The 27,996-nt window shown below is 46.9% G+C and overlaps 1 protein-coding gene across 1 annotated transcript; it reads right to left on the minus strand.

The window, feature by feature from the left end:
* Positions 1–551: 551 nt before the first annotated feature.
* TSKS (testis specific serine kinase substrate) lies at positions 552–27,947 on the minus strand. Its single transcript, XM_063091470.1, has 11 exons — positions 27,778–27,947; positions 27,107–27,332; positions 5,709–5,804; positions 5,432–5,515; positions 5,043–5,126; positions 4,170–4,456; positions 3,503–3,697; positions 2,879–3,052; positions 2,060–2,195; positions 839–963; positions 552–710 (listed from the first exon to the last, which is right to left on the minus strand). The coding sequence occupies exons 1-11, from the start codon at positions 27,945–27,947 to the stop codon at positions 554–556; spliced, it is 1,734 nt and encodes a 577-aa protein (XP_062947540.1). The 3' UTR covers positions 552–553.
* Between the last annotated feature and the right edge of the window lie 49 nt (positions 27,948–27,996).

The raw sequence follows: 27,996 nt of genomic DNA on the forward strand, positions 1-27,996 counted from the left end.
TGCCATGAGAAACTGAGACCTCTAGCCATAGACAGCAAAGAACTAAGGCGTCCGACTAAGAGCCATGTTAGTGTGTCTTCTTAAGAATACATCCCCCATCCCCAGTCAAGCCTTCAGATGAATGTAACCCTGGCTGATGTTTTGACTGCAACCTCATGAGGGCCTTGAATCAGAACTACTGCTAAGCCACTTCTGAGTTCCTAAACCTCCAAAATTGAGTGAGATATAGGTTTATTATCTTAACTGACTAAGTTGAAGGTTATTTTTTTTTTAACAGCAATAGACAACTAACATAATTATCTAGTAAACACCATCCTAAACAATGTTGGCTTGGCAGGCCCAAACTGTACAACATTCTCTTATTTCTGCCCCCACCTCTTTCATAAAGAACTGTGCCATCATTAGCACCTCTGTGGGAACCAAGGCACCCTGTTGGCTGAGGACTAAATGAATTATAATAGGCACAGGGTGTGGTGTGTGGTGTATGTATGATTCACTAGCCCTCTTTTGATGCCAAAAATGAGACAGAATTCATGCCAGCATGAGGGGCCATTTATTGTTCAGGAGCAGGGCCCCCATGTTTTGGGGGAGTCCCCCCATCACTTCCTCCCCCCATTGTCCCTGTGGACCCCTCAAGTGGCAGGTTGCTGAGTTGGTCATGGAGGGAGCACATCTTCAAGTGTAGATAGTCCTGAGCGGCCACCTTCTCCCTGTAATGACAGGCAGTAGGGAGTTAGCGCTGCTGACACTAGATGTTGGGGTGTTGGAGTGGAAAGAGGGGTCAGGCCCTTTTCCCAAGACCTCACCCTCCTCCCATGCCCTCAGTCTCCTTCCTCACTCCGGCTTCATCTTGTCCGTCAGCAGCAGGTTCTTGGCCCGCAGGGCCTCGTCTTGGGCCAGTCGAAGGGTGGAGCTCAGAGCCTCTGCCCTGACGTGTTTGGCCAAGGCCTGGCGCTCCAGCTCCTGGGGAGAGGAGTGTAGGTGCGGCTGGGCTTGCTGGACTGGGCTGGGGGTGGAGGGGGAGCTGGATCGCAGAGGGCAAGGGGTAGGGTTCCATAAGATCCACATTCCTCCCCCATCCTGCTTCCAGCTTGAGACTGCCCCCAGCATCCCATAATGTGTTGGCCTGCCAAATTCCATTGTGCACTAAACCTGTATCTGTTCCACTGTCTGTCCCCTAATGCATTGGCCTATGTCCCAACAAACACTAAATTAGGTCTATCGTATTGTCCCCTAATACCCATGAACTATCCTGCATTTGATACAGGTATGTGTACCAGGATCCCACCACATGGTGACCTTCCACATCCCATAATTCACAAGACCCCATATCTATTTGTCTATTACACCAGCATCTCTCGCAAGAATAGTCCTTAGGGCTCTGGTTCTCTATATCCTACAGTGACCAAGTCCCTTGCTCCTTCATGCATTAGTCTTGTAGCTCTGTCACATCCATGTCCCATACCGCCTCATTTGTCTGTCTCACCCACTATAACTTATACCCCATTATCCACTAGGCCAATATGCCACAGTACATTAAGTCTCCGTGTTCCTCAGGGCACCAGGACTCAAGTTCTCTCAGCAATTGGCCTTCAGTCTGTTGTTCAATGTCCCAGGAAGAGCTGAGTTCCATTTCCCATAATGCATTAGCATACTGTGACCTATGGTCACTGGGTCCCCTGTCTTACCCCAAGGATCCTGTATAATGCACTGCCTTTCTTAAGGTCTACAGAAAATCAGGCCCATGTTACATGAAGCTTTAGGCTGGTGTCTCTCTCCTGTGTCCCACAAAGCACCAGATTCAATGTTCCATTATGCTTTGGGCCAAAGTCCATCAACCAAAGTTATGTAATGATTGACCTATAACTCACTAAGTACCAAACTGCTTGTTCCTCCCTGCCCCCCAAGCATTAGAGACAATTCCTCCCACAATGCCTGCTGCTCACAGCTCTCAGCCCTTCCCTTTCTGCCACATGCCAGCAGTACCCTTGTGCCTGGGGCTCCCCTACCCCTTCCTTGAAATATAAAGTGGGATATAGTGGCCCATGATCCCTGGTACCAGAATCTTCTTGTGTAGCCTCTGGCAGCTAGGGCAGGCAGGAGCCAGACCTCTCTGCTTCACCTCGTCCACTAGTGGGGTTAGTGCTCGCTCCAGCAGCTGCTGCAGGGACTCTGTAGACAACTGCTGTCCCTGGCTGGGGAAGGGGTGGTCACAAGATGAGAGAGGCCCTGTAGCAACTCCATTCCCAAGATGCCCCATGCTCACCTGCCCAGCCTCCAACCAGCCCTATTTCCACTATGCAGCCAATGTGACCTTCCCACCATGCACGGGGCCAACCTACAGTGCATCAGGTGTTCTTTGTGAGGAACTCCCACAGTACCCTGGGGATCCCCACCACCAAAGGGCACCAGACAGCCCTTGATTTCCAAAAACCATCAAAAACTCACATTTTCCACAATGCACTAGTTAAACCTGATGTGGCGTTGTAATGGGAGTCCCCCCTTCCTACAATGGACTAAGCATGGTATCTCTCTGCTCCGACAATACACCAAGGTCTCACCTTCCCCATAGTGCACTCGCAAACCCTGCCTCCTATCATGTAGCACATCTTAACCTTCCCACAATGCACTGAATATACATGATGTTCCAAATGTATCAAGTCTTTCTTGAGTTCCACAAGACGCTGACTTTACCTTGTGAGGAGGGAAGAAATGTGGCTCCCATAAATGCAGCAGGACTGGCCAGTCCTACAATGCATTGGGATGCCCTGTCTCCCACAATGAAAAACTCCCCACCCCTCGCTAATTCCCCATCTCCTTCAATGCTCTATCCGCAATATAACCCAGAATGTACCTGGAGACAGGCCCTGGCCCCTACCTGGCACAGCGGGCACAGGAACCTTGGGGGGCCCGATCCAGGTGCATGGAAAGGTCAGGGCCCCTTCGAGAGTTCTGAAATTGCCGTCCCAGCTCCTCCAGGATCGGTTTCATCGGGCCCAGCCCCTCCAGTTCGCTCCTCAGTGAAGCCACAGACACTGCTGACCGCTCCACCCTGAGACATGAGAGTAACCAGTGCTGCGAGGTCACCTCCCCAACAGTATATTTCTGTCAAGGCTCCACTCATTAGCCCAGCATGTGAGTCTCCATCTAGTCTGTGACACTCAGCCTTGCCCGCTCCTCTCTGCTCTGATTGGCCTCTCCTTTTTAGTGCCCCTTCCACTCTCTAATTGGCTTTCCCTGATTCTGCTTGGCCCCGCCCTTTGCCCTTTTTAGGCATAAAACACCCCTCTTCTCTAATTGACTCCACCCCTCGGGCCTTATTAGGTATAATATGCACCTTCCTGCTCATTGGCGCTTCTCCATGTCAGTATATTGTCTGGCACAATCGGTCCCCGCTGATTGGCCCACCTATTTTCCCTAAACCCCGCCCTCGGGCTGGGTCCGCCCTGCCCCTTCGCGGCCTCCCCACAGCCCCACCGCACGCACCGGCCCTAACCCTTACATGGTGCACAGCTCGTCCGCCCGACCTCGCAGCTCCTGCAAGCCCCGCGCCGTCTGCGCCTGCTCTCGCTGCGCCCGCTCCCACTGGCCCAAAAAACCGTCAAGCCTGCCTCCCAGGCCCCCGAGCAGCCTCAGGGCTTCCTGCACCGCCCCCTCCTCCTGATGCCACCGGACGGTCAGCGAGGACACCTCCCTCCTGGAGGGGCAGAGGCAGGGAATGGGTCCGGACTAGGTTTGGGCACGCCCCATGGACCCCACCCCACCGAGACCACGCCTGTGGCTCCAGACACACCTGGTCCCCCAATTCTGCTGTACCACCGTTTGTTGGAATCCGCTCACGTCCCCCGGAACCCCGCTTTTACCCCCATATCAGCTCTTCTGGCCTTATCCTCTTCAGGTCCCCAAGCTCCACCTCAGCTCCTCCAGACACCGCTCCCCAAGGTACTGCTCGTCCCTAACTTGTCCCTTCAGCTGGCGCCTCCAGGACCTGTCCTCCCCCAAGTCCCGCCCACCTCAGTTTCACCGGACGCGACCCTCCTGCCCACCAGCCCTACACTGAAAAATTAGTTCTTCAAAGTCCCGCCTCCCCAGGTCAACGCCCCCCAAACACTTTGCCCCGGCTCCGCCCCATAAGGTCTGCGAGGCTCCACCCCCTAGGTCCCGCCCACCTCAGCTCCCCGAGGTCGGCGGAGACTTTCTGCAACTCCTGCTCGTTCACGTGGGGGCTCTCCGCTGCCCGGGGCCCCATTCCCCAGCCGCCTGGGGCCATGCCGCGCGGCCGCGGGGGTTCCTCGGGGCTCCCTGGCGGGCCGGAGCAGCCCCGGGGCGGGGCGTCGGGGCCCAGGCCGTGCCGGGAGAAGCCAGCCTCCAGCTTCTGCTCCAGCTCCTGCAGTTCGGCCTCCTGCCTCCGCGGCGTCTCGTCCTGCAGTTGCTGCTGGAGGTAGCGAAGCTTCTCCTGGGCGGGGAAGGAGGGCGGGGTCGCGGCATCCTGCCCCTTGCCTCCCGCAACCACCTACACCCCCACATCCGCCCAGAAATCCGCGAGCTTGGAGAGTAAACGGGTGTGGGGACGGATATTGAGAAGTCCCGCTGGAGACTCGATGGACGCCCGCTTGGAGTCCAGCGCGTTTCAACCTTGATGCCCTTCCTGCATCCAGCCCCCCGCTCCCACTCTAGTCCTCCTAGGTGTCAATACTAGTCTCAGCCGTTTAGGAAGAAAAACTGAAGTTTCTCAGCATTTCATTGGAAAATGAGTGGGCGTGTGGGCAGGACCGGCAGTCCCACCCGATGTCCAATTCTAGTCTCCGAGACCTGAATATGATTGCATGGAGGAGTCCCCAGTCTGGGTGTTGCAGCCACATTCAAATCTTTTTTTTTTTTTTTTTTTTTTGAGGCTGGCCGGTATGGCAAATTCCTCTTACTAGTAGACTCTATGTATGGCCATGAACACGGATGGGCAGTGTGGGGATAGCTGCAGCGCGGGCAGTCCCACCTGAAGTGTGCCTCAAGTCCCGCGTGCGTCCGACCTCCTCCCCTCTTACCTCCAGCAGGGCAGAGTTCTGCTTCAAGACGTTGGTTTTGATTTCAGCATCTTCCACCGAACGGGTCACCTTCCGGCAGTTCTCCTGGTTTAGGACACCAGGGCGGGGGCCCTGCCCTCCCATTCTAGTTCCGCCTCCCGACCCTTAGCCTTGCTCTTTCCATACAGGCGCCACTCCCCCCCCATGCAAGACACCCCCCCTTACCGGTCTGGTTCTCTGGGCTAAAGGCATGGTTTCCTCCTTAGCCAAACCTGTCCTCTACTACCCCCTCCACTTCCTCCTACCTGCCTCTCTCATGTCCACCCACTCCATTCCTGCCCTTTTCCTCCCACCCTCTTCTTCCTCCGATTCGCTTCTCCCCACCCCACTCCTGCCTCCCAGCCGCTCACCTTGAGTTGATTACAGTACCTCTCCAATTCTTCCGCCTCTTGCCGCCTTCTCTCTAGATTCTCACTCAGTACTGAACACTCACTCTGGAGCAGGGAAGTGAGGAGAGATTAGTTGGGGCTGCAAGGGGACAGCCCATGGGCAGGAGAATCTTAGCCTGTGCAGGTCCCTTTCCCTTCTGACTCTCAAGTTCCCCAACTGGGCAATGAGTGTATTGGGTTGGAGGTAGGCTCTAAGAGGGGAACGTGGTCCTGGAGGAAAAAGAGGTGGTCCTCACACCTGCAGGGTCTGTACATGCTGGTTAACCCGGGTGGTCTTTTCCTTCAAGCTGGTGATGGAGTCTTTGGCACGAACTAATCCACTGTTGACCCCACTCTGGGGAAGAATGGGAGACAAGTGAGTCAGTGGGTGTGGGGGGGCAAATCCCAACCCCAAGAAAAATTCAAGAGCTGGGAAGCTGTTTACACCTCTATATTGTCCTGGAATGGGTATGTGACTTTGGGCCAGCAACTATACCTCTTTGATTCTTAGTGCTTGGTAAACCCAGGGGGTGGACTGAATTTCCTCATGGTGGGCTGGGAGAAAAATAAGTATATCCAAGAGTAAGTGGTGGTAGGTGGTGGGCGCTCAGACATGCGGGGGAAGAAGGATGGTCCCAACCAAATACTGGGATAAATGTGCTTGGGGTCCACAGACATAAAAAAGATAAACTGTTAAAACACATGCCCTGTCTTGCTCTCCAGGCACTGGAGAATTATAAAGTAACCCACTTTTCAGTTATGAGCAGTGCTATGCACCAGACCAAGCACTTACACACATCCTTTCTTTCATTCTTCACAGCCACACCTTTTGAGGTTATTTGACCCATTTTGCAAGTGAAGCAAATAAGATGGGAAAATGAGAAAGGGGACAGGGGAAAATGAGAAAGGAGACATGCCTTGTACTCCAAGGTATAAAGCACATTTGGTGGCTTCATCCAGAATTTATACTTAGGGCTGGCTGTTTAGCTCAGTTGGTTAGAGCATGGTGCTGATAACACCAAAGGCCAGAGTTTGATACCTATACCAGCCAGCCACCTAAATAAATAAACAAATAAAACACCAAGGTCAAGGATTCAGATCCTTCCACCAGCCAGCCACAAAAAAAAAAATTTAAACTCAGAATCTTTCAGTCTTTCTTTGTTTTAAACCATGATATCATGTGACCTATGATCATCATTACTTTATATCACCTTGAAATTCTTTGTGACTCCTGCCAAACTGTGGTTCAGGAGGGATGCATGTGGGGGTATCCATTCTCCTGGCTTCCACAGTTATAGAAGCCTTAGCCTGGTAAATGTTTGCCTAGAGAGAGAGAGAGAGAGACTACATTTCCAGGCTCCCTTGCAGCTAGATATGGCCATGTGACTAAGTTCTGGCCAGTGGGATGTGAGTGGAAATGATATAGGCAATTTCTGAGTCATGTCTTAAAGGAAAAGAGTAAGGACTGCCCCCTTTTTCTTTCCCCACTGGCTGGAATGCAAAGTTGGCAGCCATCTTAGGCCATCAGATGGAGGATACAAGATAGAAGAAACCTGAATCCCCAATACTGTGGAACCACCATAATTAATTCTAACTACCTGTGAGGACTTTTATAGATGAGATATACACCATCTGTCTTGTTCAAGCTGTGTTATTTTGTGTCTTTTTGTTACAGCAGCCAAACTTGTAACTTAACTAATGTAATTTACATTCTTATTAAGCAATTGAAGGAAAGGAGGCCCAAAGAGCCCCCTTGCAGCTGATTATAGCCACGTGACCAATTCTAGCCAATGGGAGTAACAGGGCCAGAGGTGGGCACTGGGCAGTGTGCTAAATGGATAGGTATGATCTCTTCTTAAGGGCTGGAAGAGTGGTGAGAGTAACAGCCTAGAAATGTCTGAGCAACCAGAACACAGAAGCATGTTACCTGCCACATTTGAAGAACAGAGCTAGTGCACTTTTTGATACTTTTATATGCAAAATAAACTATCTTGTTAAACCAGACATTTTGGTATCTTTCACAGTTGCCAAGCTAATGCACAAAGAGAAAGAGAACAGGCTTCCTCTGTTGCAAGATGTGGACAATACATTTCTTGCATGATTGCTTTGGAGAAGAAGTGTGATAAAAAAAAATATTGTCTTAAGATGACATCAGCAAAATGGTGGAGTAAGGAACTCCAAAATTTCACCCCTCCATAAAAACAATAAAAAAACTGACAAAAAAACATAAGAATCAGTTTGTTCACAATTCTTTTTTTTTCTTTCTTTTTTTGTCTTTTTCGTGACCGGTACTCAGCCAGTAAGTGCACCGGCCATTCCTATATAGGTTCCGAACCCGTGGCGGGAGCGTCGCCGCGCTCCCAGCGCCGCACTCTCCTGAGTGCGCCACGGGCTTGGCCCAGTTTGTTCACAATTCTGAAAATTAAACAAAGGCTTGCAGCAACCCAAAGGACATTTATTCAAGAAAAATGAGTGACTCGATAAAAAACAGCAAGATTTGTGAAGTTTTAACTTACCCGAGTCCCATGTCCCACTCCCTAGCTCAGAGTAACCTTGGAATATAACAGCCCACATTCCCAGTACTAGAGGGAGAAAAATGAAACTTATTCCCAAAGAAGCCTTAAGCCTTATTCCCAAAGAAGAGTCCTTATATGACTGTTTAGTGGTTCCTTGGAAGATCCCACACAAAATGCTTTTCTTTCTTTTGCCTGAATCAGAACCAGAATAGCACTAAAGCTTCTCTGAGTGGAAAAGAGAACATTTGTCAAAAACACTTATAGGCAATTATTTTAATGTTGCTCCTGCCTGAGACAATAGATAACCATTGGGGTAAACAATAAACTATCCAAAAATCTTAAAAGGAATATCTGATGGAGATGTCCATAGGGGCTCTGAAATATTCCAATGTATTCCTGGTAATGTAGAAAGACACTGGCATGTGTAGGACTTAGAGAAGGCCTTAAGCTTTTCACCTTGGTCTGACCTTAAAGCTCTGCACAGCCAGGAAGTGAAGGCTAAGGCAGAGTTGAAAACTGCCTGTTGAGTATTAAAGGCATGCCTAGACAGGCCCATAGAGCCCCTTTGCAAAGATTGGAAGATTTTGTTGTTCTTCTAGATGTTTAAGAAAATCTCTCTCTTGTCATTAGCTAACCACTAAGATTATGAAACAGACTTCAGTGACCAAACATGATAAAGAATACAGACTCTACAGATTTAGTTCAGTAAAGTCTCTTTGAAAACAACAACAAAACTACAACAAAGCAATAACAACAAAAAACCCTTAGGAGCGGGGAGAACCTATTTCCAAAGTTGGCACTTATAATAGTTTAAATGTCCAGAATTCAATAAAAAAAAATTATGAGGCATGCAAAGAAACAAGAAAATGTGGTCCATACACTGGAAAAAAAGAGCAATCAAAAGAAACTGTTACTGAGGCAATCCAGATTTGGACTTACTAGTCAAAGACTTTAAATTGGCTATTTAAAATATGTTCAAAGGGCTAAAGGAAGATGTGAGATGGTGTCTTACCACATACAGCATATCACTGAAAAGATAAGAATTATGAAAAGGAATATAGTTTCAAATTCAGCAGTGAAAAGTACCATAACTGAATTGAAAATTTCTCTAGAGGGTGTTAGTAGCAGATTTAAACAGCTAGAAAAATGCATCAGTGAACTTGAACATAGCTCAACTTAGATTATATACTATAAGGAACATAAAAAAGAATGAAGAAAATGAACAGAGCCTTGGAGACCTATCAATCTGGGAGTCCCAAAGGAGAGGAGAGAAAGGGACAGAAAGAATATTTGAAGAAATAATGGCTGAAAACTTCCCAAATTCAATAATAATCTTCCAATCCAAAAAGCCCAATGAACTACAAATAGGATAAACCAAAAAGACCAATACCTAGACACATTCATAATCAAACTGTTGAAAGACAAACGCAAAGAGCAAATCTTTTTGTTGTTGTTGTTGTTGTTGTTGTTGTTGTTGGCTTGCCAATACAGGGATCAAACCCTGGACCTTGATGTTATCAGCACCACACTCTAACCAACTGAGCTGAACTGCCAGCCCCCAAAGAGCAAATTTTGAAAGTAGCAAGAGAGAAGTGATTCATCTCATACAAGGTATTCCCAATAAGATTAAATGTAATCTCTAGGACAACCATTAAGAAAATAAATATAGGACTGGCTGGTTAGCTTGCTTGGGAGAGCATGGTGCTTGCTGATAAGGGTTCAAATCCCCATACCCGCCAGCTGTCAAAAACCAAAACAAAACAAACAAGAAAATAAATATAGTAAAAGAATGAGAAGAGAATTTATGTGGTATATAGAAAATATCAATTTTACACAAAAGAAGGCAGTAATGAAGGAACTGAGGAATAAAATAGACATAGATATATATAAAATGAATAGCAAACTGGCAGAAGTAAGCCCTTCTTTATCAGTCATTACATTAAATTAAATGAATTGAATGCTCCATATAAAAGTCAGAGAATGGAAGAATGGGTGATATGTGTTGATTGTGTCCTCCAAAGTTCATGTATTAGAAACTTAATCCCTGGCGGAGTAGCTGAGGTGGAAAAGGTGGCCGCTGGGCCTTAGGCAGCTGGGAAACTTGTGGACCTTCCTCTTGCCATCTCTTAAGGGAGGACCCCTGCTGGTGGCCGGTCGTGAGGGCTGACTGTCACTTTGCCCTTGGTAGGAGAGGCTGCCAAATTTACAGGCAACAGCTTTGAAGTACGGAGCAGGAAAAGAACTGTTTCTTAGCTGCAAAAGCGAGTCTCTAAACAGGGAACACGGCGCCGGGGCTGCTGTTGATGCTGCCAGGATCCCAGAGGCCGTGGCCACACTGAAGGCGGCCAGCTGCCCTATTTAGGATTTGAGGTTTCAGGCCGGCATAAAAGAAGATTCCTGGGAGTGACCGAGCCGTGCTGTGGGACCGAGTGAGCAGCCCGAGGCCGTGGTGGCCGAGAACAGGGACGGCGATGACGCAGAGGCAGAGAAGGAGCCGCCCGATCTGGCACAGCCCCATGAATGACCCCTGGCCTGGTCCTGCTCAGGGGGCAGATGCCCGCCCGGCTTCCACCTGCCCCACCGGGCCACTCACTGGCCCCGGGGCTGCCTCCATTTTCTCAGGTGGTGGCGGCTCCGGCCCGGCTCGGCCAAGCCTGTTCTCCTCGCCCGGCTCAGCTCCTCACTGAGCCTTCCCACTTGCTTGCCCTGGCACGGGGCTTCCCGGGGCCTGCCGGCCGGCTTCCCCTCCCAATCCCTCCGTGGTTCTCTGACGGGGCTGGTGGCGTGGGGCGTCCCCGGCCAGTGTTGGGACGGCAAGGAAGTATGGGCTGGGCTGACTGTCACTCCACCGCACCCTGGGCTCCAGCCCCCTGTAAACTTCCTGTTACCAAGAGGCAGATACCATCTCTGCGGCCACCAGTTTGGAAAAACTCCTAACCGATTTCTGGTTAGGAACAGTGTGGTCGGAGAGTTCCCAAGTTCGCTTGAACCTGCCGGAGAGCTGACTGCAGGCGGGCACCGGACTCGGTCCACGCTGGGGGGATTCAAAGGTGAACCATGTGCTGTGGGCTCCTCCCCTGAGGAGCTCACGCTCTGGTGTGGGAGATAAGACAAGTACACAAATAACCGCAATACCAGGAGGAAGGTGATAAGTCCCGAGAAAGATCCACACAGTGCTACAAAGGCACCCAGAGCAACCAGTCATCTGCACCTAGCAGAAACCTGGTAGACTTCCTGGGTGAGGCGGTGCCGAGCAGGGTCTTGGAGGCCCAGCTGATAGACGAGGGTTGCAGAAGACACGTCCCAGCCCAGCCCAGTGTGCACAGAGCGGGGAGACGTCCGGCTAGGGAGGCAGAGACTCGACAGAAACCACACACCCTGTGGGGTCACCACTGCGTGACCCAACAGCCCGGGCCAGAGTGCACGGAATAGGGAGAAGTCCTGCATGGGAAGTGGAAGCTCAGCAGAGACCACACACCCCGCAGTACCATCCCGTGATCCAGCAGCCCAGCAGAGTCCAAGCTGATAAGAGAGGTGGCTCCCCAGAGAGGCCCAAGACCCGAAGCAACCACACACACAAGGCACTAAAGGCCAACTGAGCAGTCACGGAGGTAGCCATACCAAATTGGCAACCACAGCAACATCTTAGTTAGTCAATAGTCTCAAACCGGTGGACTGTGAAACCCCCTGCCACAATAAATAAACATCAAAAAAAAGATACCAGAAATACAAAAAATCAAGAAAGTACACCACCAAAAGTTAATAAATCTCAAACACTAGATCCTATAGAACAAGAAGCTCTTGAAATGACTGACAAGGAATTTCGAGTGATAATTTTAAGGAAACTGAATGAGATACAAGAAAACTCAGCTAGACATCATGATGAAATGAGGAAAAGTATACAGGACCTGAAAGAGGAAATGTACAAGGAAATCAATGTCCTGAAAAAAAAATGTAGCAGAACTTGCTGAACTGAAGAAGTTATTCAGCGAAATAAAAAACACAACGGAGAGTTTAATCAGCAGGCTTGTCGAAGTTGAAGAGAGAACCTCTGAACTTGAAGATGGGCTGTTTGAAATAACACAGCAGACAAAAAAGAAAAAGAAAAAAGAATCAAAGACATTGAAGAAAATCTGAGCGAGATATCAGACAACCTTAAGCACTCAAATATCCGAGTCATGGGTATTCCAGAAGGGGAGGAAAATGGAGATTCCATTGAAAACATATTCAACAAAATAGTGGCAGAAAACTTCCCAGGTATAGGAAAAATCACAGATCTTCAGATCCAGGAAGCTCAATGATCTCCAAACCTATTCAACCCAAAAAGGCCTTCTCCAAGACATGTTATAGTCAAATTGGCAAAACTCAAAGACAAAGAGAGAATCTTAAAAGCTGCAAGAGAAAAGCGTCAAATCACCTATAAGGGAGCCCCAATCAGGCTAACATCAGACTTTTCATCACAAACCACAAAAGCTAGAAAGGAATGGGATGATATATTCAAAATACTAAAAGACAAAGATTGCCAGCCAAGAATACTCTACCCTGCAAGGCTATCCTTCCGAAATGAAGGGCAAATAGTATATTTCTCAGACAAACAAAAACTGCGAGCGTTCACTACCACACGACCACCCTTACAAGAAATCCTCAAGGGAGTACTGGGTTTGGTTCCTGAAAAATAACTACCACTGCCATAAAAACCCAAGAAAAATCAAAACCCACTAGTATAATAAAAATGGCATTCATGAAGAGAAAACAAACAAACAAAAACGCTATCTACAACCTAAGGAACCAACAAACACAGAAACCAAACAGTAAATCAGAAAGCAAGGAACAAAGACACCTAAGACAACCAAACAACCAATAAAATGCTAGGAATAAATCAACACCTTTCAATAACAACTCTTAATGTAAAAGGCTTAAATTCCCCAATCAAAAGACACAGACTGGCTGACTGGATCAAAAAGGAGGACCCAACTATATGCTGCCTACAAGAGACCCACCTCACCCATAAAGATTCACATAGACTAAGAGTGAAAGGATGGAAAAAGATTTACGATGCAAACAGAAAAGAAAAATGAGCTGGAGTAGCTATTCTTATATCTGACAAAATAGACTTTAAACTAAAAACCATAGAAAGAGACAATGAGGGACACTACTTAATGATAAAAGGACTGATCCATCAAGAAGACATAACAGTCATAAATATGTACGCACCCAATGTTGGAGCAGCCAGATTTATAAAACAAACTCTATTAGATCTAAAGAAGGAAATAGACACTAATACCATAATAGCAGGGGACCTGAACACCCCACTGTCAATATTAGACAGATCATCTAGGCCAAGAATCAGTAGAGAAACACAAGATCTAAACAAGACTCTAGACCAATTGGAATTGGCAGATATCTACAGACCATTCCATCCAACAACCTCAGAATATTCATTCTTCTCATCAGCACATGGATCATTCTCCAGGATAGATCACATATTAGGTCACAAATCAAGTCTCAACAAATTCAAAAAAATTGGAATTATCCCATGTATTTTCTCAGACCACAATGGATTAAAACTAGAAATCAATAACAAACAAAAGTCTGGAAACTATAAAAACACATGGAAATTAAATAGCATTCTACTTAATGACATATGGGTCCAAGAAGAAATCAAGCAGGAAATCAAAAAATTTATTGAAACTAATGAAAATAATGATACATCATACCAAAACCTGTGGGATACTGCAAAAGCAGTACTAAGGGGGAAATTTATTGCATTAAATGCTCACCTCAGAAGAATGGAAAGATGGCAAGTGAAAAACCTAACACTTCACCTTAAAGATCTAGAAAAACAAGAACAATCCAAACCTAAAGTTAGCAGACGGAAAGAAATCATTAAGATCAGAGCAGAACTGAATGAAATTGAAACCCAAAAAGCAATACAAAAGATCAATGAATCAAAAAGTTGGTTTTTTGAAAAGATAAATAAAATTGACAAGCCATTAGCATGGCTAACAAAAAAAGAAGAGAGAAGATTCAAATAACAAAAATTAGAAATGAAAAAGGCGATATTACAACTGATTCATCTGAAATACAAGGAATCATTCGAGACTACTATAAACAACTATACGCCAACAAATTTGAAAATCTGGAGGAAATGGATAAATTTCTGGACACTCACACGATCCAAAAACTGAACCATGAAGACATAGAAATTTGAACAGACCAATAAAAATAAAGGAGATTGAAGCTGTTATCAGAAGGCTCCCGACAAAGAAAAACCCAGGACCAGATGGATTCACAGCAGAATTTTACCAAACATTCAAAGAGGAATTGACACCGATTCTTTACAAACTATTCCAAAAGATTGAAACAGACGCAAATCTCCCAAACTCATTCTATGAAGGAAACATCATCCTGATACCAAAACCAGGTAAAGATATAACCAAAAAAGAAAACTACAGGCCAATATCCTTGATGAATATAGATGCAAAAATCCTCACTAAAATACTAGCAAACAGAATACAGCAACACATACGTAAAATTATTCACCACGATCAAGTGGGATTCATCCCAGGGATGCAAGGTTGGTTCAACACACGCAAATCAATACATGTGATACACCATATTAATAAACTCAAACACAAGGACCATATGATCATCTCTATAGATGCTGAAAAAGCATTTGATAAAATACAGCACTCTTTCATGACAAAGACCCTGTATAAGTTAGGAATAGACGGAAACTATGACAAACTCACTGCCAATATCATCCTGAACAGGGAAAAGCTGAAAGCTTTTCCTTTAAGAACAGGAACTAGACAAGGATGCCTACTCTCACCACTCCTATTCAACATAGTGTTGGAAGTACTAGCCAGAGCAATCAGAGAAGAGAAGGAAATAAATGGCATCCAGATTGGAAAAGATGAAGTCAAACTGTCCCTGTTTGCAGATGACATGATCCTCTATATCGAACAGCCTAAAGCCTCTACAAAAAAACTCTTGGAATTGGTAAATGATTTCAGCACAGTAGCAGGATACAAAATCAACACACAAAAATCAGTAGCATTTCTTTTCTCCAATAGTGAACATGCAGAACAAGAAATCAAGAAAGCCTGCCCATTTACAATAGCCACCAAAAAAATAAAATACTTAGGAATTGAGTTAACCAAGGATGTGAAAACTCTCTATAATGAGAACTACAAACCACTGCTGAGAGAAATTAGAGAGGATACAAGAAGATGGAAAGATATCCCATGCTCTTGGATTGGAAGAATCAACATAGTGAAAATGTCCATACTACCCAAAGTGATCTACAAATTCAATGCAATCCCCATCAAAATTCCAAAGACATTTTTCTCAGAAATGGAAAGAACTATCCAGACATTTATATGGAATAATAAATGACCACGCATAGCCAAAGCAATGCTGAGCAAAAAAAAAATAAAGCTGGAGGCATAACACTACCCGACTTTAAGCTATACTACAAAGCTATAATAACCAAAACAGTATGATACTGGCATAAAAACAGATACACTGATCAATGGAATAGAATAGAGAATCCAGAAATCAACCCACACACTTACTGCCATCTGATCTTTGACAAAGGCACCAAGCCTATTCACTGGGGAAGAGACTGCCTCTTCAGCAAATGGTGCTGGGATAACTGGATATCCATATGCAGGAGAAGGAAACTAGACCCATACCTCTCACCATATACTAAAATCATCTCAAAATGGATTAAGGATTTAAATATACACCCTGAAACAATAAAACTTCTTAAAGAAAACATAGGAGAAACACTTCAGGAAATAGGACTGGACACAGACTTCATGAATATGACCCCAAAAACACGGGCAACCAAAGGAAAAATAAACAAATGGGATTATATCAAACTAAAAAGCTTCTGCACAGCAAAAGAAACAATTAACAGAGTTAAAAGACAACCAACAGAGTGGGAGAAAATATTTGCAAAGTATACATCTGACAAAGGATTAATATCCAGAATATATAAGGAACTCAAACAACTTTACAAGAAAAAAACAAGCAACCCAATTAAAAAATGGGCAAAAGAGCTAAGTAGGCATTTCTCTAAGGAAGATATACAAATGGACAACAGACATATGAAAAAATGCTCAACATCACTCAGCATCCGGGAAATGCAAATCAAAACCACACTGAGATACCATCTAACTCCAGTTAGGATGGCTAAAATCCAAGACTCTGAACGATAAATGCTGGCGAGGTTGCGGAGAAAAAGGAACTCTCATACATTGTTGGCGGGATTGCAAAATGGTGCAGCCTCTATGGAAAATGGTATGGAGGTTCCTCAAACAATTGCAGATAGATCTACCATATGTCCCAGCTATCCCACTGCTGGGAATATACCCAGAGGAATGGAAATCATCAAGTCGAAGGTATACCTGTTCCCCAATGTTCATTGCAGCACTCTTTACAATAGCCAAGAGTTGGAACCAGCCCAAATGTCCATCATCAGATGAGTGGATACGGAAAATGTGGTACATCTACACAATGGAATACTACTCAGCTATAAAAACAAATGAAATACTGCCATTTGCAACAACATGGATGGACCTTGAGAGAATTATATTAAGTGAAACGAGTCAGGCACAGAAAGAGAAATACCACATGTTCTCACTTATTGGTGGGAGCTAAAAATTAATATATAAATTCACACACACACACACACACACACACACAAAAAATAAAACCGGGGGCAGGGGGGAAGAAGATATAACAACCACAATTACTTGAAGTTGATGTGACAAGCAAACAGAAAGAACATTGTTGTGGGGGAGGGAGGAGAGGGAGGAGGGAGGGAGGTTTTAGTAAGGGGTAACAATAATCAACCACAATGGGCCGGCCCGTGGCTCACTCGGGAGAGTGCGGTGCTGATAACACCAAGGCCCCGGGTTCGGATCCCATATACGGATGGCCGGTTCGCTCACTGGCTGAGCGTGGTGCTGACAACACCAAGTCAAGGGTTAAGATCCCCTTACCGGTCATCTTTTAAAAAAAAAAAAAAAAAAAAAAAAACAATAATCAACCACAATGTATATTGACAAAATAAAATTTAAAAAAAAGAAAGAAAAAGAAACTTAATCCCCACTGTGACAGTGTTAAGATGGTGGGAAATCCTATAATGGTAATTGTATTAGTCTGTTTCTGTTGCTTATAACATAGATACCTGAAACTGGGTACCTTGTAAGAAAACAAAATTTATTGCTTACAGTTTTGGAGGCTGAGAAGTCCAAAGTCCAGGGAACACAGCTGGTGAGGGTCTCCTTTGTGGATACCGTTAGAGCAAAGCAGGGGACTCACATGGCGGAAAATGGTGGAGCAGAGAGAGAGATAGCTCCTCATGTGCTCTCCTTTTAAAGCCCTCAGAACCATGCCCACAACAACTGTAGTGGATTGAATTATGTCCACCCACAACTCTTTGAAGTTTGAATTGTGTTCCCCAAGTTTTGTGTATTAGAAACTTGACCCTGGGCCAGCCTGTGGCTCACTGGAGAGTGTGGTGCTGATAATACCAAGGCCATGGGTTTGGTTCCCATGTAGGGATGGCCGGTTAGCTCACTTGGGAGAATGTGGTGCTGACAACACCAAGTCAAGGGTTAAGATCCCCTTACCAGTCATCTTTAAAAAAAAAAAAAGAAAGAAAGAAAGAAACTTGACCCCCACTGTGACTGTTAAGAGGATGGGAAATCCTATTATGGTGATTGAAAGGTGGGGCCTTGAAGAGGTGATTGGATTGTAGGGCTGTGCAGTAGTGAATGGATTAAAAATGGTGGTCAGGGGTGTGGTTCTGCAGGCTTTAAAAGAACAGGAGAATCTGTCTCTCTTTCTCTGCTCCGCCATTTCACAATATGATACCCTGCAATACTGTCACCTCCACCAAGACTCTCACCAAATATGTTCCCTGGACTTTGGACATCCTAGCCTCCAAAACTGTAAGCAATAAATTTCGTTTTCTTTATAAATCACCCGGTTCTGTGTATTTTGGTATAAGCAACAGAAATGGGCTACTACAACCACCACTAAACCACCAACTTAATCAGGGCCCCACTTTTCAGTTATCACAATAGGATTTCTCACCCTCTCAGCAAAGTGGAGGCCAAGTTTCCAATACCTGAAACTTTGGGGGACACAATTTAAGCTTTGATGAGTTTGGGGGGGACATTCAATCCACAGCAGTAATTGAAAGGTGGGGCCTTTAAGAGGTGATTAGATTGTGATGTCTACACCCTTGTGAATGAATTCATCCATTCATGGAGTAATGAGTGTGGTTCTGATGGTTTTATAAGGAAAGCAAGTGAACAGCTTGGCTCTCTCTCTTGCTCAGCTATTTCTCCATGTGACACTCTGCATTGCTGGGGAGAGTCACCACCCACCAACGATGCCCTCACCATATGTTTTCCCTAGACTTTGGACTTCCCAGCCTCTGAAACTGTAAGGAATAAATTTCCTTTATAAATTACCCAGTTTCAGGTATTTTGTTATAATCAACAGAGACGGACTAATATAATGGGGAAAACAAACAAACAAACCATGATCCAACTATATGCAGTCTATAAGAGACTCACTTTAGGTTCAAAGACACAAATAGATTGAAAGTAAAAGGATGGAAAAAGATATTCCTGAAAACCACAACCAAAAGAGAGTTGGAGTGTCAGTACTTGTATCAAACAAAATAGATTTTAAAACACACACAAAAAAAATTCTTTAGTTTCAATTAAACAACTATTTATGAATTTATTTTTGTTGAAACGTAACCGATTGTACATATTATGGGGAGTAATTGTTGTTAGAGACAAGGAAAAACATTTTATAATAATAAAAGGGTCAATTTATTGCAAAGATATAACAATTATAAACATGTATGCACCTGAGAGAGCTTCAAAATGTATGAATTAAAAACTGACAGAATTGAAGGGAGAAACAGATAATTCAACAACAACGGTTGGAGATTTCACTACCTTGCTTTTAATAATGGATAGAACAATTAGAGAGAGGATCAACTAGGAAATAGAAGACTTGAACACTATAGACCAACTATATATATATATATATATATATATATTTTTTTTTTAAAGATGACCAGTAAGGGGATCTTAACCCCTGACTTGGTGTTGTCAGCACCACGCTCTCCAAGTGAGCTAACCTGCCATCCCTATATAGGGATCCGAACCCGTGGCCTTGGTGTTATCAGCACTACACTTTCTCAAGTGAGCCACGGGCCAGCCCCAACAAAATATAAGACATCTGAAGAATACCCCACCCAACAGCAGCAGAATGTATATTCTTCTCAAGTGCACAGGAAACATTCTCAAAGATAAACCATATATTAGGCCATGAAACAAATCTCATTAAATTTAAAATAAATGTTTTCTGATCTCAGTGACCTCAGTAGAATGAAATTAGAAATCAGTAGCAGAAAGAAATTTGGGAAACTCGCAAATCTGTGTAAATTAAACAACACACTCAAACAACCAGTGGGTCAAAGAAGAAATCACAAGGGAAATTATAAAATATTTTTTCTGAAAAAAAAATGAAAATACAAGATACCAAAACTTACAGTGAAAGCAATGCTTTAATTAAGTAAATTTATAGCTGTAAACACACTAAAAAAGAACGATCTCAAAACCAGTAATGCAATGTCCCACCTTGAGGAACTAGGAAAAGAGCAAACTAAACCCAAAGGTAGCAGAAGGAAGGAAATAATAAAGATTAGAGTAGAATGAAATAGAGAATAGAAAAACAATAGAGAAAATCAACAAAACCATGAGTTGGTTTATTGAAAAGATTCACAAATCTGACAAATTTTTAGCTAGACTGACCAAGAAATAAAGAGAGAAAATTTAAATTATCATAATCAGGAGGGAAAGAGGGGACATTACTACTGACTTTACAGGGGAAAAAAATGATAAGGGAATACTATGAACAACTGTATGCCAACAAATTAGATAATCTAGATAAAATGGAAAAATGCCTAGAAACACACACTACTAAAACTGACTCAAGAAGAACTAAAAAATCATACAAGTGAAAAGATTGAGTTTGTGATTAAAAACAAAGAAAAACACAAGACCAGGTGACTTTACTGGTGAATTCTACCAATTGTTTAAAAAAGAAATGACAAACAATCCATCTCACACTTTTCCAAAAAATAGAACAGGAGGGAGCAGCTTCTAACTCATTCTGTTGTTGGAATGAGCAGGACGGAAGCCATGTTGGGACCTACAACTGCATGGGCTTTAGAAAAAAATGTTAGAAAACACAGTTTTTTTTTCTCAGCATGCATTTCTCTGAGTTTCCTCTTTCCCCATGGTTATTTGATATTTTGAAACTTGGTTATGGGGCAGAATGACATTACTTAAGTGTAGAGCTGTTTTCCAGACCCTGAGAAACCAAGGAAGACATCAGTAAAGCTGTTGATTCCACCCTGAAGCAAACCAAAGCCCTGCAGGACACTAAGATAACATCAAGGACAAGAACAGGAGCCAGACAGAGCCTTGGTGAGAATTTGCACCTGGCTCCTTGCACATAGCCCCCACAGCTCATTTCTCCCCCTACTGCTTTCCGTTCCCTCAGTCTCCTCCTTAAAAGCTCCTTGGGAAATCTGAGCCTGGGAGATGGATTAGCCTAATATCTCCTTCAAGTTGCTGGCATTCCTGAATAAAGCTGACTTCCCTTTTGCCAACATTTGACCTTTGAATCTTTTGTTTCTGTTTGGAGGTGGGCAGCTAGACTTGGGTTCAACACTATGAGGCCAATATTGCCCTGATACAAAAACAGGACAAAGACATCACAAGAAAAGAAAACTGCAGATCAATATCCATAATCAATAGAGTCACAAAAATCGTCAGCAATATACCAGCAGACTGAATCCTGCAGCATATAAAAAGGATTATACACCATGACCAAGTGGAAATTATCCCAGGAATGCAAGGTTGGTTTAGTATATCAACCAAGGCTGGGGCTGTCCCATTAGCTCAGCTGGTTAGAACACCGTGTTGTAACACACCAAGGTCAAGGGTTCAGATCCCTGTACTGGCCAGCCACAATTGAAAAAAAAAAAAAAAAAAATCAACCAAGGTAACATACAATACTCTTAGGTAAAGAGGAAATAACACATGATCATGTCAATAAACAAAAATCATCAGACTTTGGTCCAACGTGCTTTCATGATAAAAACACTCAATAAACTAGGAATAGAAGGGAATATCATCTACCACAACCCCCCAAAATATGGTGGTTTAAAATATGTCTAAAAACTCCTTTGACACTCCTTTAAAATGTGGATCCTTATTCCCCTCACTTGAATATGGGCTGGACTCACACCTAGTACATAGAATAAAGGCAAAAAATGATGACATGTGACTTAAGAGACTAGTTCATTAAAGGAACCATGGTTTCCTTCTTGCTCTCTCTTGCTGTAGGGAATGATAGCTGCCATGTCATAAGCAGCCACTGATAGACAGGCCCATGTCGTGAGGAACTGAGGCCTCCAGCCAACAATCAGAAAGGGACTGAAGCCTCCAACCAAGCCGTGTGCGTGAGCCAGCCTGATAGCACACCCTCCAGCCTGATAGCACACCCTCCAGCCTGATAGCACACCGTCCAGCCCTGATAGCACACCGTCCAGCCCTGATAGCACACCGTCCAGCCCTGATAGCACACCGTCCAGCCCTGATAGCACACCGTCCAGCCCTGATAGCACACCCTCCAGCCCTGATAGCACACCGTCCAGCCCTGATAGCACACCCTCCAGCCCTGATAGCACACCGTCCAGCCCTGATAGCACACCCTCCAGCCTGATAGCACACCCTCCAGCCTGATAGCACACCGTCCAGCCCTGATAGCACACCGTCCAGCCCTGATAGCACACCCTCCAGCCCTGATAGCACACCGTCCAGCCCTGATAGCACACCCTCCAGCCTGATAGCACACCCTCCAGCCTGATAGCACACCGTCCAGCCCTGATAGCACACCGTCCAGCCCTGATAGCACACCCTCCAGCCTGATAGCACACCGTCCAGCCCTGATAGCACACCGTCCAGCCCTGATAGCACACCCTCCAGCCCTGATAGCACACCCTCCAGCCTGATAGCACACCCTCCAGCCTGATAGCACACCGTCCAGCCTGATAGCACACCCTCCAGCCCTGATAGCACACCGTCCAGCCCTGATAGCACACCCTCCAGCCTGATAGCACACCGTCCAGCCCTGATAGCACACCGTCCAGCCCTGATAGCACACCGTCCAGCCCTGATAGCACACCCTCCAGCCTGATAGCACACCGTCCAGCCTGATAGCACACCCTCCAGCCTGATAGCACACCGTCCAGCCTGATAGCACACCCTCCAGCCCTGATAGCACACCGTCCAGCCCTGATAGCACACCCTCCAGCCTGATAGCACACCCTCCAGCCTGATAGCACACCCTCCAGCCTGATAGCACACCCTCCAGCCTGATAGCACACCCTCCAGCCCTGATAGCACACCCTCCAGCCTGATAGCACACCGTCCAGCCCTGATAGCACACCCTCCAGCCTGATAGCACACCGTCCAGCCCTGATAGCACACCCTCCAGCCCTGATAGCACACCGTCCAGCCCTGATAGCACACCGTCCAGCCCTGATAGCACACCCTCCAGCCCTGATAGCACACCGTCCAGCCCTGATAGCACACCCTCCAGCCTGATAGCACACCGTCCAGCCCTGATAGCACACCCTCCAGCCTGATAGCACACCGTCCAGCCTGATAGCACACCCTCCAGCCTGATAGCACACCCTCCAGCCCTGATAGCACACCGTCCAGCCCTGATAGCACACCCTCCAGCCTGATAGCACACCCTCCAGCCTGATAGCACACCCTCCAGCCTGATAGCACACCCTCCAGCCTGATAGCACACCCTCCAGCCCTGATAGCACACCCTCCAGCCTGATAGCACACCGTCCAGCCCTGATAGCACACCCTCCAGCCTGATAGCACACCGTCCAGCCCTGATAGCACACCGTCCAGCCCTGATAGCACACCGTCCAGCCCTGATAGCACACCGTCCAGCCCTGATAGCACACCCTCCAGCCCTAATAGCACACCCTCCAGCCCTGATAGCACACCCTCCAGCCTGATAGCACACCCTCCAGCCTGATAGCACACCCTCCAGCCCCGCTCATGCCTTCAGATGCTGCAGCCTGCATGAAATCTTGCCTGCAACCTCATGAGATACCGAGTCAGAACCACCCAGGTAAGTCACTCCAGGTTTGTTGTTTTAAATATTGGGGTCATTTGTTTTATAGCAATAGATAACCAATACATAAAACAACCTTTCTAAACTGAAGACCAGAAGGCCCTGGCTTTCCTGTGGGTAACTGTGCTGGGAATCTAGGAAAGAGACCCTGGGGTCAATTCATTTTTCTCACTTACTAGTTGTATGATTTCAGGGAGGGAAATTGGCCTCTCTGTGCCTCTGTTTCCCTTCCTGTAAAATGGAGATGCAAATAACAGCTGCCCTCACAGGATTGCCACTGGAATGAACATGGGCTGAATCAGAAAGGCTACTAGTCAATACTTCTTTGAAAAGGCGAAAGGGAAGATGGGGTCCCTGGAAGTGAATTTTAGCTTTTCTGAGAGCAGATGAAGTGATCGAGGCAGAGCAGGCCAGCCTTGTCTAAGAAGTGAATGGTATGATGGAGAAGCCAGAGTCCTGGGGACACCTCAGCCACCCACACACTGTGCAACTCTTGGCAGTCCAATTCCCCTCCTGGAGCCTGCTGCAGTTTCCTTTCCCATAGAATGAGAATAATGACTCCTTGCTCAGACGGCCACGAGTAAGGGTCAACTTGATCTGATCCATAAGTAAAGCACAGTGATTAGTGTCAGCACTGTTAAAAATAATGACAACAGGATAGGATCTACAGGAAGGGGCCTTGGCAACGTGGACCCTCACAGTGGCTTCAGGGAAATCTGCAGACAGGAGTACAGGTCCTGACCCTGCCCTGTTAGTCTTCGCCACTGATTCATTGTGTGACCTTCCAAAAAGTAGTTCCACCTTCTCAGTTGCATCCTTTGGCTTCCTAAGGACATCACAACTTAACACAGGAGCCAAAGCTGTCTGCTTCACCACTCTCCCACGGTCCCGCCCTCCTGTTGGGCCTTTTACCCTCTCAACCAGAGTCCCTATCACCTCCTGGATCTCTGTCCCCCTCTCTTGAGTTCATTGTCCTCCCCCACACCTCCCAGTGTCTGTTCCTTCTCTCTCTTGGTCTCTATCCCACTCGTGTATCTCTGATTTTCTGTCTCCTCCTCACTTGATCTCTGTCCCCTTCTCAAGGGGTCACTTTCTCCCATAGTCGCTGGGTCTCTGACCCTGTCCTGTCTCTTTGTCTTCCCCTCTTTGCCTTTCCATCTCTCCTGTTCTGGGTCTCTAGACCCTGTTTCCTGTTCTCTGTGCCTTTATCTCTCTGGGTCTCTGTCTCCCTCTTGGAGTCTCTGCCTTTCCCTTCTCTAAGTATCTGTCCCTTTCTTTAGGTCTCTATCTTCCTTCTCTGTGATGTCCCCATCTCTAGGCTTCTGCTCCCCCTCTATAGATCTCTGTCTCCTCCTATTTGGATCATTTCCTCTTCTGTCTGAATATCTATCACCCCCACACGACGCTCGTGTCTCCCTCCCTCTGGGTCTCTGTCCCCCTCCCTCTGGGTCTCTGTCCCGCTCCCTCTGGGTCTCTGTCCCCCTCCCTCTGGGTCTCTGTCCCCCTCCCTCTGGGTCTCTGTCCCGCTCCCTCTGGGTCTCTGTCCCCCTCCCTCTGGGTCTCTGTCCCCCTCCCTCTGGGTCTCTGTCCCCCTCCCTCTGGGTCTCTGTCCCGCTCCCTCTGGGTCTCTGTCCCCCTCTCTCTGGGTCTCTGTCCCCTCCTCTCTGCTGTCTCCCACTTTTTCTCCTGATGTAGCTCAGGTGCTGGGTGCTGGTGTCTGCTCTTGCTATCCCCTCTCACTGCTCCTGCATATACCCGAGGTGCTGGTGTCGTTACTTTTCCCATGTCATGGAGAAAGAAGTAGAAGTCCCTTAGGCTGACATTCAACTGCAGTCCTACAGGGAGCTCAAGGCTGCATCAGGCCTTGATCCCAGCTGATGATGGCTCTTTCGCAGTTGTCACCATCCGCTGAGGGACGTGACTCAGAAATAGCTCTGGTGGGAGGCACACAGTTGCAAGTGCTGCCTGAGAGGCACTCACAGAGGAGGGAGGAAAAGTGCTCTGCCTGGGGAGGACATGTCTCTCCGGCTGTTCGTCCCACCCGACTCTGCCCTGTTCCCTTCTCTCCAGCTCGTCCTCCGACCCTGGACCCTCACCCAGCCTCCTCTCCGGCCTCCTTGCCTCCCGTCTCTCCCCTCTACATGTCTTCACCCAGCCAGCCCTGGGCGAGTTTTATGGAAAGAAAGGACTTTTGCCTTAGCTTCAAACACACCAGACTTCCAGTCCTGACCCTGCTTCTCACAAGCTTGCTGACCTTGACCTTAAACTGAGTAATTATATCAGTTCCCTTGTAGAACTTGTGAGAAGTGAAAGTGAGATCCCCGCCATAAGGGACACAGCACAACCCCTGCACACAGGAGGAGCTCAGTAAGTGGGAATGGAGCCAAAATCCCGAGTTGCTTCTCTCTCTCCCCTGAACGGAAACTGGCTCCCCGTCACCCTCACGAGAACGCCCACATTTCTCAGCCTGCGTGGCCTGTGTCCAGCCTCGTCTCTCTCACCTAGCCCTCTCCAGCTGCAAGCACCAGCTTGCAGTTACCCTCTTACCCCAGGCTCCTTTCAGCCCCTGTCCACTTGCACTTGCTCTTTCTGATAGCTAGGACGCCCTTCCTTGTCTTCTGCAGGGGGAATGCCTTCCTTATCTTCAAGATCCAGCTCGTGTGTTGTCTTTTCTGGAAAGCTTCTTTGACCATGGCCAGCTGGGCCAAGGCGTCCGCCTTCAGGGTTCCCAAAGTGACCTCTACTGTTCCTGTCAATGCATGATGCCCCACTCTCCCTCCCCCCACAAGCCTGGCTCCACCACTTACAAACCGTATTTAACCTTTCTGGGCCTCAATATCTTCATCTGTGAAATGGGGATAAATAATAACATAAGTAATAACGACAACCACCAATATTCATTCTGCGCTTACAGCTGGCTGCTGTGCTAAACTTTTTATGTGAATGAGCAGTACTTCCTTCTCACGCCGACCTCATGAGATGGGTACTTTTTTTTGGAGGCTGGCCAGTAAGGGGATCCGAACCCTTGACCTTGATATTATAACATGATGGGTACTGTTATATCCAGAATTCTGTCTTGTGTGCTGCTCTATTTCCTGCTCCCAGACCAGTGCCTGGGACATTATAGGCATTAAAGAATAATTCATTGAAAGAACAAACGCATGCATCTCCATTTTACAGATGAGGAAATTGAGGCTTCCAGAACATAGAAAGTGCTCAGTAAATGCTAGTGAATCTTATTAGCATCATTATGATCATGATTATTGTTAGTGTAATTCTCAGTGTCTGTATCAAGCCCAGTTCAGGCCTGGCCCAGGGGAAGCCTGGTGGGGACTGGGGGGAGAGGTAAGGGGAGCTAAAGGACCAAGCTGTAGCACTCCACGCTTCTGTCAGGAATTCCCTAAATTCCCCTAGATCTGGCTCAGTTTTGACCCAGATTCTTGTGTGACCCCCCTCAAAGAACTCCTACTCATCCATCAAGGCCCAATTTCAGCACTGCCTGCTCCTGAAAGCTTTCTCTGATACTGCCAGCCTGGTTCGATGGGCCCTTCTCTGGGATCCCTTCCATTACAGAATTTATCTCTCCAGTCTATGTTTGTCATCCCCACCAGACTGGGAGCTCCCCGATGGCAGGAACCTGGCCTGATTCATATCTATGACACCAGCCTCACCTGGGACATTAGGAAGTGACTGAATGAACTAAAAACCAACTCTCAGATTCATGGCTAACTGTCAAGGAAGGAGGAGGCAGTTTCTTGGGTCTCAAAGAGTGACAACTTTCTCATTCCAAATCAAAAATACCCCCTTCCCCTCCTCAGTATTTGCCTACCACCAGGGTGAGGACCCTCTTCTTCCCCCGCTGGGGGCCCCTCACCAGTATTTCAGTGATGTCTGGGTCATCTGTAGCCCAGAGTGGGATGGGAGAGGCAGGGGGCCCAGGCAGTGTTAGTGAACTGCTGTCTTCTGTGATCGACTCTGTCCCCAAGGACTCAGAGGGCTCCATGGCAGCCAGGTTGAGCAATGACACATTGGTGCAAGCTGAGGACCGTTTGAGGTTCAGGCACCAGTGCATTGGCTCGTGGGACATCCGGGGCTCCACCCTGGGGAGAAGAAACAGGCAGAAAGGTCGGATGCAGCCCCAGAGGGGTCTGGCCCCTCCTGCCTCTCTGTATACACACCCACTACCCTCTCGGGCTTCAGCCTCACCTCCTACTTTCTTCATCTACTCCTTCCCCGCTGACTACCCTCTTTTCCCTCCTCTGTCCCTGCTGCCTACTTTCTTCTTCCCTCAATAGTCCCCACTCCATCTCCTGACTTTCTCCTTCTCCACTGACTTTTTCTTCCCCCCATCCCCACTACCATCTTCCTCTCTACCTCCCTCACAGTTTATTTTTCCTCCACTGCTGCCCTCTTGCCTGACCCCTCTGTCCTACCCACTTCTCTTCTCCCCTCGCCCCTTCGTCCAGCACCCATGGTAGGACGTGTGCTCTGTTGGAGGCTGTGCTGGGCTCTAGGACCATCCCCAACAGGATGCGTCAAACTCACCCATGGAACGACACGGCCTTCTTTTTCTTTGCAATCCCCTTGGCCAGGCTGGTCACCCCCCCAGGAGGTTTAGGGACCAGCTGGGAGCAGCTGTCAACCCCTGCAGGGGGATCACCGGCCTCATGGATCTCTTTGGACTGCCAGATTGTCTTCACCACCACACTCGCCATGGCATGTGTGGTGGGGGGGGGGCTGTTCCCAGGGACTCCGTCCTCTGAG

The sequence above is a fragment of the Cynocephalus volans genome, chromosome 3 (assembly GCF_027409185.1).
Source record: "Cynocephalus volans isolate mCynVol1 chromosome 3, mCynVol1.pri, whole genome shotgun sequence".
Lineage (NCBI taxonomy): Eukaryota > Metazoa > Chordata > Mammalia > Dermoptera > Cynocephalidae > Cynocephalus > Cynocephalus volans.

What these genes read in the sequence shown, in the direction of transcription:
- TSKS (XM_063091470.1), bottom strand. Translation starts at nt 27,947, where the DNA reads ATGGCGAGTGTGGTGGTGAAGACAATCTGGCAGTCCAAAGAGATCCAT. An exon ending in CAGACATCACTGAAATACTG is followed by an intron (nt 5,805 to 27,106) that starts GTGAGGGGCCCC and finishes ATTCTTCCCCAG; the next exon opens with AGTGGGGTCAACAGTGGATT. An exon ending in GGCTACACAAGAAGATTCTG is followed by an intron (nt 964 to 2,059) that starts GTACCAGGGATC and finishes TCCTCTCCCCAG; the next exon opens with GAGCTGGAGCGCCAGGCCTT.